The 17,243-nt window shown below is 38.7% G+C and overlaps 2 protein-coding genes across 5 annotated transcripts in view; one reads left to right on the top strand and one right to left on the bottom strand.

Annotated features, from left to right (window-relative positions):
- The window catches only part of mybl1 (v-myb avian myeloblastosis viral oncogene homolog-like 1), a 13,294-nt gene extending 8,157 nt beyond the window's left edge, over positions 1-5,137 (bottom strand). For both annotated transcript variants that reach the window (XM_014002285.1, XM_014002284.1), the window contains exons 1-5: positions 4,755-5,137; positions 3,417-3,516; positions 3,212-3,283; positions 2,929-3,021; positions 1,357-1,577 (exon numbers count right to left, since the gene is read on the bottom strand). In XM_014002285.1, coding sequence (XP_013857739.1) covers positions 1,357-1,577; positions 2,929-3,021; positions 3,212-3,283; positions 3,417-3,516; positions 4,755-4,777 — 509 coding nt within the window. In that variant the 5' untranslated portion in view covers positions 4,778-5,137. The remainder of the gene's footprint in view (positions 1-1,356; positions 1,578-2,928; positions 3,022-3,211; positions 3,284-3,416; positions 3,517-4,754) is intronic.
- A 1,100-nt stretch (positions 5,138-6,237) lies between these two features.
- Positions 6,238-17,122, top strand: sgk3 (serum/glucocorticoid regulated kinase family member 3). 3 transcript variants are annotated; one of them, XM_014002286.1, is made up of 17 exons: positions 6,238-6,468; positions 11,665-11,844; positions 11,954-12,037; positions 12,152-12,224; positions 12,314-12,389; positions 13,406-13,478; positions 13,658-13,707; positions 13,815-13,872; positions 14,153-14,236; positions 14,334-14,465; positions 14,741-14,853; positions 15,029-15,065; positions 15,390-15,476; positions 15,684-15,779; positions 15,918-16,073; positions 16,226-16,315; positions 16,495-17,122. In XM_014002286.1, the coding sequence occupies exons 2-17, from the start codon at positions 11,767-11,769 to the stop codon at positions 16,672-16,674; spliced, it is 1,467 nt and encodes a 488-aa protein (XP_013857740.1). In that variant the 5' UTR covers positions 6,238-6,468; positions 11,665-11,766; the 3' UTR covers positions 16,675-17,122. The 3 variants fall into 3 exon arrangements, with proteins under 3 accessions (XP_013857740.1, XP_013857742.1, XP_013857741.1); XM_014002288.1 differs by having other exon boundaries at positions 13,439-13,478; XM_014002287.1 differs by lacking the exon at positions 6,238-6,468 and adding an exon at positions 7,408-7,842.
- The last annotated feature ends 121 nt before the right edge of the window (positions 17,123-17,243 follow it).

A 17,243-nucleotide genomic window follows, 5' to 3' on the forward strand; every position in this document is an offset into this window, starting at 1 on the left:
CCCCGCGACCCGACCCCGGATAGGTGGAAGAAAATGGATGGATGGATGGATGGATGGATGGATGGATAATATTTGTCTCCAACCCGGTGCTACCCGTTGCTTGTTTTTCACGGGAACTACTGAGAGAAGCTAACGTGTCAAGATAGCCATCTTGTGTGAGCTTGATTCATGCAGTTTTTCCCTTGAGAAGTATTCCATCTGTTTTATCAGCTGTTTACACTACAAGACACTTGCTTTGATTTTTCTCGCAGTCATATTCAAAGAAATCCCAAAGTGGACACTTTCTCCCAACTTGTGCTGTCGTCATTTGGCAGATGATGCTGAGCAGCAGCAGATTGTAAACAAGTGTTGCTATGGACCACAAATAATGTGAAACTACTAAATTTAAGAAAAAATAGATCCACATGGCTCAAAATAAATTGACAAACACTAAAACTAAGGATATTGTATCGATAAGTTAGTTTTAATTAGTTTTGTAAAAAGGTTATACAGTTTTAGTTAATCGTTTTTTCATTTTAATACAGTTTTTAATTATTTTACTAAGTAAAATGTTTTTTCAATTTCACAGGTTTCTCACACATTGGTCAACATCAAATTCAAGGACCTTTCAAGGACTTTCCAGTACCATTTTACGCAAATTCAAGAACCACACGCGACAGCAATTACCTACTGATACCACAGAATGTTACTAACAGGTTTAATATCATGTAATTCAATGAATAAGTGAACATAGAAGTTGTTGAGTCAGAATCAGTAAAAGAAAGTGGATTAAATGTACACCCTACCTACATTCATATCTACAATACATGGAGATGTAATTATGTCCTGGGAGGTTTGGCAGCTCAGTTTGGGAGGAGGGGATGTGAACATGTCCAGAGCCTCAGTGAGGACAGGAGGTGCTGTGGTGCATCACCTGGGCTCAGAAACAATGACCTGCCCTACTCTGCTCTGAGTGGATAAAACTATGACTATGGCTCACGTTAGTTGTTGAAAGCCACGTCAATTTACTGCAATCCTGAGTTATCCACCACAACAAATATTAGTTTTTTTATTTTATTATTACGGCATTTCTTTACAAATGATGAAAATCAGTTGTGTGAATTGAAAAATTCAATCCCCAAAAAWCATTCAAAGACTTTCAAGGACAAGTGTAATTTTTGGCTGTTTTCACAAACTTTCCAGAGCCTTGAAATTGTTTTTTAAAAATTCACAAACTTTCAAGGATTTCAAGGACCCGTGGGAACCCTGATTTCAGTTTTCGTTATTTAGTTAGTTTTAGCTAACTATAATAACCCTGGTCTCGCCGAGTGAAAGCAAAAAAGAAAAAAAAAAACACACCTGTGCCGAAGCGCTTACCGTCCAGGGAGAAGTTTTGAGATCTCGGCCCAGCGGTTGCCRAGCCGCTTGTGGGCCTCGTAGATGACTCGGTCCTCCTCCTGAGTCCACGACGACTTCTTCACCTCCGGGTTCAGGTGGTTGTGCCACCGTTCTCTGCACTGCTTTCCAATCCTTCCCTGGAGGTGCTTGGCGATGACCGACCACCGCTTGGGGCCATATTTGTGCACCAGGTCGATCACCTGCGCAAACACCGAACCGTGGGAGTAATGAGCGTTTTAGTTGTTTTATTATACTTGCACAGTCTAACAATTACCTGGATATTAGGGCTGCACTATATTAGGAAAACCTGCGATGTGCGATAACAGTGCTTAATATTGCGATGACGATATGACCTGCGATAAATAAACAAATATAGGAAGGTTTATGTCTTTCTGCTCTGGGGTCAGACATACATGTCAACCCCTTCTGACGTTTACCTGTATAAAAAGCCTAAAAAATCTGTAAATTTTGCAAAAAATCCGTACAACTCGCCCCCGTCGCCCCAGCTGCGGACAGGAGGAAAGGAGAGCGGAAAAAGTTCCAAACTTATTTCTGGCGGCAGAACAGGTTGGAAGATGGCTATTTGATGTTATTTATTGTTTTTTAAATCATCCTACAGGCTCCGACATGTTAGATAAATTTGAAAACGAGGTTTTGAAAAAATCCGTAAAACTTAAAAAAATCCGTGAGATTGCTCTATACGTCCGTATACCTGCAAAATGACGTAAAATCCTTATAACTTACGGACAATCTGTACAAGTTGACATGTATGGGTCAGAGTAAAAACAAAACAAAACAAAAAAAAAACAATTTTCATTCCAGCATGAACTTTTCTTTTAAATATGAAGTGATCCATCCAATTGGCCAAATACATGAAGGGCTCCATTTGACTGGGGAAATACTTCAAGCATCTGAGTGACAAAATGGATAAATACAAACTTTTGAGCCAACCATTTATTGCRATTTATGCAGTTTTTAGCAATATGCGAATTGCACAGGCTGTTATCGCGATGACTATAAATTTTCGACATATTGTGCAGCCCTACTGACTATGGCAAGTTGTTGTTAATATTTATTTTATACAAAAACAACAGTACAAATCTAATGGGTTCATTCAAAATAAACAAACAATCAACCAGTTTTAATAAAACAAGATATTATTAATAAACGTATTTAGCAAAAACAATCCGTTTAAGGAGTGCAGTGCTCAATCAAAAGCTAAAACAACAGCTCCTCTGTGACTAAATAAGGCAGGGCACTACACTAATAACTCTGGAAAGTCTGTTTCTTTAGGATGATGTAATGACTTTACACACACACACACACACACACACACACACACACACACACACACACACACACACACACACACACACACACACACACACAGTGGAAAGAGCTTGCACAAGTGTTTTCTTGAGCGTAAAAGATACGGTGCATACTGTGATACATGTATTCTGTTCTTTCTCACCTTTCATTTTCCTTTTTAGTCATCTCTCTCTCTCTCTCTCTTTTGTTTTATCCAGAACAGAAACTCCCAGCTCCACTTACCTTCTGATCCTCCTCTTTTGTCCAGGGTCCTTTTACTAACTCTGGATTGAGCACCTTCTGCCAGCGGTGCTGACACTGACCATCTGTCCTCCCCTGTGACCAAAAACATGAAACACCTCATTACAACCCGCCACCGGCCACACTGACTACTGAAAAATAACTGTAGCTTTCCAAACACACAAGGTTTTGCACTGGCAGAGCTAAAAAAAAAGTTTAAGCATTAAGTCACAAGTACTTTCTACTTGGTTTCATAAAAACGATGTGCTTAATGAGTAATACTTACAGGGAAAAATGTCGCTATTAATTTCCAGGATTCAGTTCCATGTTGCTCAACATACTTTTTCAGCTTTTCATCCTTAAAAATACAAAGAAAAAAAGGACATGTTCACTAAACTGGAAACATTTGATCAGATTTTAGAACGTCTCAGTGTTTGAAGTTGCCAAATCGTTTTTAATCCAGACCTCACGTGCATCCCTGATAAACTCACCTCGTCTCGTGACCACTTCACTTTGCACAGCGCCTTTTTATCTTTGCCATTCTCTTTACTCTCTGGATCTGTGGAGTGCAGCTCTTCATCCTCATCAGTGCTAAAAATATGTATATAAAAGCAAAAATGCAGAAAGGAAGTAAAAGGAGACGACATTTTGTTAACTCAGTCATGATACAAAAATGGTGTTTGTTGATTTTCTTTAATGAATAAACATCAGAGACGCACGTGTTTTCCCCTGTAAACTAAAGACGTGCGTGTTATTTTAAGTCCTTTTTAATGGGGACCTCTATGTTTGGAAAACAAAAGTGTGTTTCAATGCAAAATTATGTACAAGAGTGGGAACAAGCTCAGCTTTTCAGGACTTGATGCTGCACTGCAGATCTTTACAATCACATAAACAAACATGTAAGGCAGTTATTTTCCTCAGGTCTTGTATCTGAGTGTGAATGAAAGGTGTTGTTTCAGAGCAGAAACTTGAATCCAGCATTTAAACCGACATGGGGCCAGATGCCCCGAGAGCAAAGAAAAAAAGAAGTGACTGAATGTGGGACTCTGGCTGAACAGGAAGTAGGGATGTAAGGTAACTGGTGGAGTGGGGGCGATCTCACGTCAACAGGAGTCTTTCAGCTGTGGAGGTGCAAAGTGAGTGGGTGTGGTTCAGGCGACAAGGAAAGGATGAAGCATTAATAGACTAGTTGTTCCAAACAAATATTTGAAAAATCCATACACGCATAACCTCCTGGCATTTAGTTTTAGTTATATTATTATTATTTTGGTCCTAAACCAGTTGTAATCAGTATATTAAGCTACCTGCATCTAAAACATTCATATTGCATAATGACAATTAGAAAATGTATTTAGTTACTTATGTCTGCAAAATGCACAGTAAGAAAAATAATGTTGCACAAGTTGGAATTGACTGTAAACTTGAACATTAAAATTCTGTCACAAATAATCACTTTCAAACATTTTTTTTTACAAATCTGCTATTACAGTTCAGGTTTTGACAATGATTCTGTTCAAGTTCTATAATAAAAAAAAAATGTTGCATTGTTTATAGTCCTATTGCAACCTAATGACAAGCCCTGTTTTGTCTGTGTATTTTAACCTAAAGTATTGTGCAGATAGATTGCTGTGTTTCCAATCACTTTTACAGCTTCTTACAAAATAAACTTACAGATAAAAATAATGAAGATGACGTCCGCTCAGTTCAGAAGAGATTAACACAAACTCTGTTTAAGTATGTTATTTCTGTAAGTTTATAAAGGGTAAACAAACAGATCAGGTGACAGGCGAGATGTGACATATGTTATGACTGTCGTTACTGGTACCTACCTGCGTGATTTCACGTTGTCCATAACAACCAGCGGTGGGACGATTGAATCTGTAAGACGAACCTATGTTTGGCAGCTTTGTAAAGTCCCGCGTCAATAAATATCTATCCATAGAAATCGTTGTCAACCAGTCATTGCGGGGTTGTTGCGAGATTGCCCTGCTAGCCAGCTAGCTAACTGAACGCCGCGGCTCAAAACATTACTCTCTCYGGCTAAAAAAACATTTTCACCCGCGACAACGCCTCCATAAAAATGCGCCACGGCGTCCTCTCTTAGTACGTACCGCTTAAAATACGGTGTTATAACATAAATATCTTAATTTTGGACGGAGGAGCAAACGCGTTGTTTTATTACTTGCCACTGAGCTGGTTCTGTCGTGCTCGTTCTCCTCTGTACTTCATGATGACTTTTTTTTTGTCCATCCCGCCGATTCTCGCGCCCAGCCCTCTGCACAGGCGGCCTCGTCGCTGATTGGTTAAGACAGGGCTCCTTTAAAAAAAGGAGTCAATACTTGAAACTGATTGGTCTAAATTGAGGCATAATCGCAACTCATTGGTTGAATTGGTGACGAGCCTCGCATTTTATTGGTTGAAAGTTTGAGAAGGCGGGCGTTCAAATACACACGACTGTACTGTCATTCTGTGCAAAAGAATGGATCTTTTCATCAAGACTCGATTAAAAAAAGAGTGTAGGAACTTTTTGGGGGCAGGAGTGTTTTTTTAATACAAGTCCTCATGCAATATTTTATCTACRATTAAACATGTAGTTTCTCGTGACTGTTCATCCACACTTTTATTAATCATAACTATATTATATGACACATTATTGTAGCTCCTTAAAATAAACATTTGACACTTCTTAAAACGGCTACATTATGTAGTGATGTATTTAGTAAAATTAGGTGGTGCTTGAACTTGTCCTTAGAGTATCTGGTAAAAATATAAGTAATCTTTGGCAGCTCTGTAGACTGTGTTTTGCTGCCATCTTGTGGACATAACGTTGTAATTTCCAACAGGTATTTTTTCCAYGAGATTAGATAATAATGATGATCATACTAATAGTTAATGCGTACTACACACATACAGGCCAGGGATTGTTTGTATTAATCAGTGCTGAATTTTACTTTTTAAATATAGATGTAACATATTGGACATTAGTTCACCAGTAGGTGACACTTTTTTGTATTATTATTTCCAAATGTTGTAAACTGTGGAAYACCGGAAATGCTTACTGTGTCTGTGAAAGTAAAAGTCTGACCTATTTCCAAGTACGTCATATAATCACCAAGACAATAAAAAAATAATTACACTCTGTTGAACTAGTAAAAATCACTGCAACATAMAATGGCTTGTTAAAGTTCCAAACGATGTGCAACGTGAGGATTCAAATGTGTTTGGGGATTTTATTTTGAAAAATTTAACCGGACGTGTGGATGTTCCTGAAACGTTTGACAGCAGTGCTCGTGGCTTCGCGGTCGCGTGACGAATTTCATTGGAACTTTCTACGGTCAGGAAAGAAGGGCATAATTATTTTCTGCTTCTCCAGACTGTCGGACGTTTCGCACGAGCAGTGAAAAAAAAAAAAAAAAACTTTAGGTTCAGACGGATTTTATGAGCCAAGTCTAACGAAAAACAAAACAAACAAACAATAATGCTGTTGAGCGATACACTTCTCTGGATTTAGAAAACAGACTGGCAGCATCAAAACACCAGAAGGTACGTCATGTTCGCATTCAACAGTTTACCTTGTTTTGTGGGTTTAAACGTTGAGCTTCCTGATTCTTTTGATGTAGCATGTTTTSTTTTGTGGCGTTTTATAATTAGCAGTCGTATAACTTTCTACTATGGCATAACAGTAACATTTCCTTCAGAAAAAAAATATGAAAAGTATTTAATTAGGCTAACTGGCTAAGATGATTAGCTCCTGGGACTCAGTCAGTGGTCTTTGGAGCTCCTGTATTTTTGGTATTTACGGTGTTTACTTTCGGGGTGCTTGTTAAACCTCTCATATCGTTCTTGTTTTTATTTTGTGTGTGTGTGTGTGTGTGTGTGTGTGTGTGTGTGTGTGTGTGTGNGTGTGTGTGTGTGTGTGTGTGTGTGTGTGTGTGTGTGTGTGTGTGTGTTTTCAGCTCCTCCCTACTCTGGCTCTCAGAGATTTTCCCTCCCCTGGTCATGCCTGGGCTGGAGAAACCTTCCTGTAATACACGTGATCTGTGTTTAAATCTGCAGAACTAGCAGTGAGGATTTTTTTYCCCCTCTCCTCCTTTTACAATCAAATATGCAGCAATATAAAACATGGTTCCCTTTATAGCATGTTTATTTATAGTTCCCTTCTCATTTGTTGTTTTTCCCACCTATTAATGGGTAATTTATTTTTATTTGTAAAAACTGTAGGAAGTTCTCTTTTCAACTTTCCCAAACTCTACCTCATTTTTAATCCAGAAGGGATTTAAACACGTGTGACCCCAATGTTCTCTTGCCAAAGTACAAAAATATTACACATAAGCCAAATAAACAGCTCGTCTCCCAACTTAAAACGGAGTCTTAAGGAAACTTTTGGTTCCATACGTCTCAGTCGTTTTGTCACTGGGCAAGACGTCACCCACCGTGCCTACTGGTGGTGGTCAGAGAACCCGGTGTCGCCGGTGCATGGCAGCCCTGCCTCTGTCTGTACCCCTAGGCAGCTGTGGCTACAATGTAGCTTACCCACCAGTAGTGTGTGAATGGGTGAATGACTGAAGTGTGAAGCTCTTTGGAGTGCAGAGGGACTTGATGAGGTGCTATTTAAGCCATTTACCAATTTGTTGTGAATTATAGTTGGTAAACAAAACAACCTGCCATATTTTAAAAGATTTTATGTGGGGGAAATAAAGCTTCCAGACTACTAGAAATAAAACACGCTCCCGATGACGCTTCATTTTCTTCTCTTCTCGGCCTTCACCTCACTTCTTCCTGTGGCCTCTTTTCCTGTCACGCTCCCTCCTCTGCTGGGGGTCAAGCGGAGGCTCTGCAGGTCTGATTCCAAACCTAGTGATGACTGGAGCGGTGGGGTCTCTTGATGATGCAGAATAAACAAAATCAAAATGAAATGTAAGCAATAGAAAATAATCCACTCAAAGACCCTTAAAATCCAAGATAAATGCATACACTTTAAAAAATGTTAAAGGCTGAAGCAGTATTATAAATTCCCTCATTTTTTTTTTTTTGCTTATCATAGTAATATTTTTTAAAGATAAAGTTGTATTTAATACATTGCTTTTTAGGATCCGTCAGTCTGAAGTAACTGTGGTGGCGTTAGAATGGATCAGTATTTATTAATACATAAACAAAAGTACTGTGCAATATCCTGAAACTCATCCATATAAATGTAAAACCATATTTGATACTCAGTCAGCAAGTGCTTCTATTAGTGTAGTAAAACTGGAAAATATGGACAAAGTTCTGTCTGAATTATACCTAAACTCCAATATGTCTCTTTCTTTTGCATTTAAACCTTTGTTTTAAAAGAAAAACTTGTGTTCAAAACTCTACATTCATTAGATAGTTAAGGTTTTCAATGAGCACTTTAAATTATAACTTAAATGAAAGGAAACAAACATCTATTTTCAGATCTATGACTCAGACATGTTAGTAGGTCCAGTTGCTCCCTGTTGTGTCACTTTAATAACAAACACAGCCAAAGCTGTTGCAGGACGACCATCGAGGGAAATAAGTTAAAATGTTACACATAAAGCAGAGAAGCTGCGAAGATTTACTCCATTTAGGTCATCTTGTGTTCTGGAAGCTGTTATATTCCAGAGCTGACCGTCTGTTGCTCGACTCAGATTTGTTTTTAGGAGGAAGTCGGTGGTGCAGCGTGCAAGTGTCTGGACTCTAAGGTTAGTTTAAGGATTTGGTTCAAAGGGGACGTCGGCTGCATGTAACGGGGGTTGACAGAGTTCACACTTCTCCAGCTGCACTTCCTCAACCAGAGATCTGCCTCTGCTGCATTTTAATTAGCTGCTAACATGAGAATGGTATTAATAGTCATTCAGTTTTACTCCACGCGTGACACATATCTTTTCTAACTGTCCAAACGGTTTAGATTAAGACATAGAAATTAAACCTGACTCGATCGTTTTAATAAGTCAAAACAATTGTTTGGATTAAGTTGCGTTTATAAAATTGATGGCTTCCCTGTACTAGCTTTTTGAGTGCTTTTCCCCTCAAACCTTCCCAGCTTGCATGTTCATTTTGTTGCTACAAAGACACTTGCCTGACTGAGCTTTTTAAAGTCAGATTTCCCACTCCGCTGTCACTTAGTTCYGCTTTGTTTTCTTGCTCACATTCCTTGACGTGTGTGTTATGAAACCATTCAAAATCCCCACAAGACATCCACCAGCGAGGATGTTTAAGCTAAGCAGGAAGAAGGCTGTTTTCCACTCCCGTTGCAGCCCGGCCTGTATGTGCCTGTCCGTGCACGTTGGCTCATGTTGCGCCGTGAAGCGCAGGGCTGGACGTAAACTGCGCCATGGGAATGTGGTTAACACTAATTTAGTTCCTTTTCCTGTACTCATTCTGCTTGGCAAGATTTGTCCCTTGATAGTGACTGTGGGTGCGGTGATGTGCAGCATTCCACTTGAAGGAGTATCAATATCCGCTCACCAGTYGGTTTTAGGTTATCACACCTCCTGTCAAGAAAAATATCCCTGGAATGTTAAAAAGCGGGTCCTGCCCATCGGTGCTCAGAGCCGTTTAACATGAACACAAAAGAAGATGTGAAACGGCTCAGGGAAGTGCTCGGATATCTTAAATATTTTAAAGTTCAGATCTTTAAAGCTGCTTTAAAAGAAATGCTACTCGTTTGTCTTCATGAATGGTGATGAAAGTGAAACCACAACAGTTGGAGAGAGAATAACTCTGATCTTCTGACTTTATTTTAAAGAGGGACGCTCCTCTTCCCTGTCACCTCGCCCTGACGTGAGCAGGACGACGTACACCTTGAGGATGCACCCAGAGTCAACACGGAGGCTGAGAGAGTCGACACAAAGGTTTTCRGTGTGTCCTCCCAAACAGTGGGGAGATTTCAGCTGCTAAACAAACAGGGCTGACCTCAGATCAAACAATGGACGAGCCAGAGCTGCAGACAAAGAGCTTTGTTGTACATCAGACGTTATGTAACTCCAAGTGAAGGATATGCTTCTCTGTGTGACAAGAAGCTAGACCACACTGTGCTAAAAATGTAACATTTAGACACAAGAGAGGTCCGTTCTGCAATTACATTACATCTGTTTTGTTGCTCGTCTGCACCATCAATGAACTTAGGTTAACAGTAGTCAGGAGAATGAGTTTATCAGCAATGACCTATTTTTACTTTCTAGTAACACCRGATTCAAATGCTTAAGAAAAATCTTTGTATTGATTGCAAAAAGTGGAATGTTACACACTGCTTGTGTTTGCTTTGTATAKATCACAGCGTGTGAGAGATAAAGTCATGGAAAAATCACACAATGTGGACTGAGTACCTCCGAGGCAAAAAATAAAAATAAAGCAAAGCAAACAACAACAAAATGAAGACACGACATCCACACTCACAGGAAGGAGCAACCTGTTTGTCCAGTTGTAGCGAGCCAACCTGCCTGCGCTCAGTGCAGCTCATTAAACCACTTATTGCTGCAGAAGTCACAACCTAACTTTTCTTCAAGGAAGCAAATGACTTTAAGACAAATGCAGATAAATACAAGAACATTGAATCTTCCCTTTTCTTTTCCAAAAGCTTCCAAAAGTTGCATCCTAAAGTTCAAAAAGATGCTTTTGTTCTTGGTGAAACATCAACAATCTTTATTCAACCAGGCCTGAAAAACTTGAGAATTTTTGCACTCAAAATAACATAGCTTCCAATAAATGTAATGTTTTACATAGTGTTTCAGTGTCACCTACTGTGGTATTTACAGGGAAACCCCCAGTTGTCCTGATTGACCAACCAAATTGAAGTTTGAATGACGCATAAAATAATTACCGGTATTCAAAATGAAAGTAACAACTTCATTTTTATTGCACAGAAAGCAAGAAATGTGTGTGTAATTGGTACAAACGTGTTAACATTAACATGTCTATATGTACACTGCCCGGCCAAAAGAAAAGGTCACACAATAATATTTCATTGGACCACCTTTAGCTTTGATTACAACATGCATTCACTGTGGCGTTGTTTGGATAGGCTTCTGCAACGTCACAAGATTTATTTCCAGCGTTGCATAAATTTTTCACCAAGATCTTGCATTGATGATATCAGTCTGACCGCTGCACAAAACCTCCACCACATCCCAAAGATTCTGTGGAGCCAATCCATGTGTGAAAATGATGTCTCATGCTCCCTGAAGCACTCTTTCACAATTCCAGCTTGATAAATCCTGGCATTGTCATCTTGGAATACGGCCATGTCATCAGGGAAGAAACAATCAGTTGATGGAAAAACCTGGTCATTCAATATATTCAGGTCAGCTGACCTCATTCATTGAGCACATCCTGTTACTGAACCTAGACCTGACCACTTGCACCAACCCCACATCATAGCACGTAATGAAATTCAGGTGTCAATTTTTTTGACCTGGCAATGTATATATTCAACTTTATTAAATATAAACAAATACAACACACAAGAAGATACAAACACCACTCTATGGATAAAAGTTGTTAAATAATTTGGCTGTAGTCGTGTGGAAGGGGAGCTCTCTTTATGTTTTGCTAGTACAGAAAAGCCTAACTGGTTGCAGTAAAATGTTTTTCAGGATGAAGTGGTTATATTTTTCACGTGGGACGCACATGGAATATTGAGTCGACGCACGACAGGCGGATATCTATGGCTTCCAGACGAAGGCCAGTTTCACTTCCTGATAAACAGTGTCTATTCTCTTTTTGTGTTTGTCGCAGCGGTGGCCGAGCATGAGGATCGGCCAGCTGTATACTTGAAGCCTTACCCCTGAACACTCATCACTGTATGACTTTGCACGTTGGAGGCCGACAGATCTCAAGATGGAAGAGGAACCCAGCCTCCCCAATGTCAGCATACCCAGCCACGATGAGCAGAGGGACAAGAAGAAGCGTTACACGGTGAGTTCATCTTGTTTATACGTGTTGGCTTTGTGGGAAAGGAAAATGTCAAATATGTTATTTATTTATTTTATTTTATTTATTTTTTTTGTCGTTGCTGCTTTTTCAGGTTTACAAAGTGATAGTGTCTGTTGGACCACAGGAATGGTTCGTCTTAAGGCGATATGCAGAATTTGATAAACTCTACAACACAGTGAGTTGAGGGACAAAATAATCTTTTATTAAAATTATAATTTAAGTTACTACAGTTCTCTTTGTGAATTACTTGATTTTCTTCCTGTTTTCTTGTTGTTTTTTTGTATCACAGTTAAAAAAACAATTTCCATCCATGAATCTAAAAATTCCTCCGAAGAGAATATTCGGGGACAATTTCGACCCAGGTGAGTGTGTGTGCAGTACACCAGCCGTCTAAGACAGACGTTCTGATATTTATTGTGTTTTTATTTACTCATCTGAACCGATCCAACAGACTTCCTCAGGCAAAGAAGAGCTGGTTTACATGAGTTCATTAAGCGGATCGTTTCACATCCTCATATTTGTGACCAGTAAGTGTACCCACGCTGACTTTGTATGAGAGTGTTTTCTACACTGTAAAACAAAGAAAAGTTGGCAGAACTCAAAATTGTAAGGCTACAAACTTCAGGGCATTTTAAGTTTTGGACTTCAACTTAACTATTCAAGTTTTGCCAAACTTTGATTTCCACGTTTTTGTAACTCAGCAAAAATAGTAGAAACTTGAATGTGTCAATATAGACAACATCTAATTTATCCATCAGGATTGGTCCTTGATGACACCTCTGTCCTGACCATTTCCCCTCTATATGTCTGTGACACAGACCTTTCACTCATGGTGTAAGCTACAGTCAGTAAGCCTGAATGTGACAACATAAGAGAACAAAACTCAAAGTGGTTCATGAATCACAAATTAAAGTGTTTATGTCATTTTCAGAGGTGAGTTTTCAGAAAATTATCCATTTCAGCAACAAAGAGGCGGAGCCAGAACTCTGCTGTCTGAGCTGATAGGAGGAAGAAGCAGGAAGAGGGAAACCAAATACTTTCAACTTGTGTTTCTGCCCATTTTGTTCTTTTTTCAAAACATTATTAACACTAAAAGTTAGGACTGGATAAATACAAACCAGAAGTATAAGAACAAAAGTTATCTCTGCCAGCTCCGTGTTTGAGTAGTTTACTCTGCCTTCCCACATTTCACAACAAAAGCATAGACGTTAGCAGCACATTCATCTGTTGCAATGACCTACAACTTAGAGACATAAGTACTAATAACTCACAAAATAATGTTTAAGATTACAACTGCCTTGGTTTTTTGTACTGACTTAAATTATTGTCCCCAATATGTCAGCCTTAGTTGTTTGATTTTTTTTCTACTGAAATTTGTTTTTCATTCCAAACAAATGAAGTTGATTTTTTTACAGTGTACAGAGAGCTGATGAGAAACATGTTTAGTTGAGCTTCACTTTAGATTTAAACACAGAGTTCTGCTGTGACTGCTGCCTAGTTGAGGTTTTGTCATTAAAGTCTTCTTTAATTCTAAACCTTACAGTCCAGATGTAAAAAGTTTTCTTCTGATGGACAGAAGGAAGCTTTCAGATCCCTCTGAGGATGAAGATGACAAAGTAAATCATTTTTATTCATATGTTTTTGGGATTTACAGTTTTTACTGCTAATTGTGATATAACTAAACCTTATTCAGTCTAATCAAATGTAATTATTGCAGATAACTTATTATGTAAATGCAGCTGATGTGTCTCAGTTTGGTGGCTGATCTGGATCATGTTTTTCTGGTGTTTAACAGAACAGCTCTACCTCAAGAAACATTAACCTGGGTCCCTCTGGAAATCCACAGTAAGCTCACTATATTTATGTTTTTGGTACAGACTGCCTTACTGTTTTAAAATGAAGTCGACATTTTCCTCGTTAGTGAAATTAAATTTGTGTCTGTTTTGTTTCAGCGCCAAGCCTACAGACTTTGACTTTTTAAAGGTTATAGGAAAGGGCAGTTTTGGGAAGGTATGTAAACCCACATATTGTCTTCAACATATTTGTTTTAGTACACAGAAAAAAAGTTGTGTAAATACACTAAGTAGTTATTTTTAGTTACTTATGTGTGTGATTTTTCTACATGTTTGATGTTCAGAAACTATTTTGTGTTTTCTTTTTGTTTTGGAAGCAACAAGTTTTAGTTCTGCATGTCTTCGTCTTCCCATGCAGGAAGTGAGAATGTGGGTGATTACTATGGTTACTTCTTTCACGCAATGTTTGACAAGTCTCGTTTTCCCCTGCATTACAGGTTTTCCTTGCGAAACATAAACACGACGGAAAGTGCTACGCAGTCAAGGTTTTACAGAAAAAGTTTATTGTCAACAGAAAAGAGGTAACCCTTAAAATGAGACGTGACTTTATTGATACCAAAACGTAAGTTGTGCCAGTCTGTGTCACTACTCTCCCTTTTGAATTGACTCTCTCATCAGCAAAAACACATCATGGCCGAGCGTAATGTGCTGCTGAAGAATGTGAAACACCCTTTTTTGGTTGGGCTCCATTATTCCTTCCAGACCACAGACAAGTTGTACTTCGTCTTAGACTTCATCAATGGAGGAGAAGTGAGTGGTTTCTGTTTGAATATGACTCAGATGGCTCTGCTGTGAAATGAATACCTAACCACTTTGAGTAAAATACCCTTAGAGTTGTACTCTTGCTAGATGACGCGTCTGTATTTGTGACTCTATTGCTGGGGTGGAAAAAAAACATCTCTCGGTGTGAACTGAGTGCAAGGGTTACTAAAGAGAAATGTCAAGTTACCGTTTACATCTTTATTCTTTTTTCTGTGTTTTGGATTGAATTAAAAAAGTATATTCATGAAACGCTTTCATTTCAGCTTTTCTTTCATCTTCAAAAAGAGCGGACCTTTCCAGAACCCAGAGCAAAATTTTACATCGCTGAAATGGCGAGCGCACTTGGATATCTGCATTCGTTAAACATTGTTTACAGGTATGTTGTTGATTCATCTGGTTGTTAAATGTTTAATGATCACACACAATATATCTGGCGGGTATCCACTGATAAGATCATCTAGGTTATAAGCTGTAAACAGTTTGTAATATGACCAGACCTCATTTATTGTGCTCACTGTTTATTTGTTTGTTTGTTTGTTTGTTTCTCTTAGAGACTTGAAACCAGAAAATATCCTGCTTGACCATGAGGTGAGCGTTTACACTTAATAGATTAACATCATTTCCTGTTCCTTTTGCCCTAACCTTAAACTAAACTGTTCGGGATGCGTTCCACCAGTCAGATTTGTGACCACGCTGTAACATCCAGCTGGACAGAGTGCATGTGGTCGGATTAGTTCTGACTAATGATGGTCCCCCACTTTTAAAAAAGTGAAAGGGAACTGTGACCAGGACTGACTGAGCCACGCTGCGGCCAGCATTCCTGGCAACAATAGAAACCTCAGTGCACGGGGATAATGAGCTGCTCGTATGGCACATGGTCTCTAAAAAACGTTCATGTGCTTCTCTTTGAAGGGACATATTGTCCTGACGGACTTTGGATTGTGCAAGGAAGGCATTTCCCTGTCGGATACCACCACTACATTTTGTGGAACCCCTGAGGTACGACGTGTTTGCTAACTACCAGTTTTGCCCCTTGAATGAAACTTTTAGTGACATGACATGGTGTTTTATGAATTTTACTGGTCATATTATATTCCAACCATACTTTATATTCACCGTTATGAAGCATTGGTGAATATGTTATTAATAAAGGTTAATGTTCTTTTTTTTTACATAAAACTATCTTTTTGTTTTTCTTGAATCCAGTACTTAGCTCCAGAGGTGCTGAGGAAGCAGGCGTATGATAACACTGTGGACTGGTGGTGTCTGGGATCAGTGCTGTATGAAATGCTCTTTGGCTTGGTGGGTTTTACTTTGAATCATTTTATTCTTAAATATTTGAAACTTAGTCCATCTCTTTTCCAAATTCTGTGTCATTTATTTGTGCTGCCACTCTCACCTGTTCATTTAGATGCTTCTGTTGTATTTCTCGTGTCTCAGCCCCCATTTTATAGCCGGGACACACATGAGATGTATGATAATATTCTCCACAAACCTCTGACAAAGCGACCCGGGGCGTCCAGCGCAGCCTGGTCTCTCCTTCAGGGCCTGTTAGAGAAAGACGGCATAAAAAGACTGGGTTCTGTTGACGACTTTGTAAGTTTTTCTATTTTTGTTCTGCACAATTTTTAAAGCTTTGGCTCACTCTAGTGGTTCACTTGTTAATACCGTAACATTCTGATTTTTACAATAAAATCAATTTTTTTTTGTACAAAATCTACTTCTGATTGATCTATGTTTTGTTTCAGAATGAGATCAGAGCACACAGCTTTTTCTCTTCCATCATCTGGAATGATCTGGAACAGAAGAAGATCCCTCCCCCATTTAAACCCAGTGTGGTAAATACTTTGTTTTTTCAATAAAATATTGTTAGAAACTGTGTAGCTTATGCCCTAAGGAACAGGCAACATATTGCCTTTATGTTGTCAGAAAAGCTTTAAAAAATACATAAATTTTGTTAGTTTCATAAATGTTGTTAAAACCCGTTATTTTATCCCTCTCTCATGTGTTGGTACAGACTTCTCCTATTGATATCTCAAACTTCGATCCTGAATTCACTGAAGAGTTGGTTCCCAACTCCATCTGCTGGACTCAAGAACGTTCCATCGTCACTGCCAGTGTTATGGAGGCTGATGATGCCTTCGTGGGTTTCTCATACGCCCCACCTTCTGATGACTCGTTCCTCTATTCCTCATGAGGGCCTTTAGTTGCCTTAACCATTGTAACACTTTTTGACTAAAGGGAAAAGTTTGTACAATGAAATGTTTCGTGTTCTGTGATGCCAAAGCACCCAGCAGAGAATAACGTGCACTTAAAACAGATTTTCATTGGAAGAAAATCTTTATATTTTACCTATTTGTATTTATATAAATACCTATAACAGATGCTATATTTTAGAATTTTGCACCATCTGTTCTATCAGTTTGATTTCAGGTTCTTTAAAATGCCTTAACTCTGTCCTTAATATAAATCATCAAGCAAACAGATGAAAACTTGAAAAGTTCACTGGACTTAAATGACAGAGTTTGACTGTCGGTTGTAAATGTTTGTCCATAAAAAATGAGCATGTACCAATAATATTTACTAATCTGTATCTACAACTTACACAAGACAACTGAATAAAGCAGTTTGGTTCATAGGTTAAATATATATTTTTTTGTTTAAAAAAACTACCACTTTAGCTTTGTTTTGGCTTTTTGATCACATTGAAACACGTGTGTGTGTGTGTGTGTGTGTGTGTGTGTGTGTGTGTGTGTGTGTGTGTGT

This window comes from Austrofundulus limnaeus, unplaced genomic scaffold (genome assembly GCF_001266775.1).
Source record: "Austrofundulus limnaeus strain Quisiro unplaced genomic scaffold, Austrofundulus_limnaeus-1.0 Scaffold12, whole genome shotgun sequence".
Classification (NCBI taxonomy): domain Eukaryota; kingdom Metazoa; phylum Chordata; class Actinopteri; order Cyprinodontiformes; family Rivulidae; genus Austrofundulus; species Austrofundulus limnaeus.

Bases quoted from the DNA above. Each gene is read 5' to 3' on its own strand.
- sgk3 (XM_014002286.1), top strand. From the start codon at position 11,767: ATGGAAGAGGAACCCAGCCTCCCCAATGTCAGCATACCCAGCCACGAT. The intron at 11,845-11,953 runs GTGAGTTCATCT...CTGCTTTTTCAG, and splicing joins ACAAGAAGAAGCGTTACACG to GTTTACAAAGTGATAGTGTC. The intron at 15,477-15,683 runs GTACGACGTGTT...TCTTGAATCCAG, and splicing joins CATTTTGTGGAACCCCTGAG to TACTTAGCTCCAGAGGTGCT.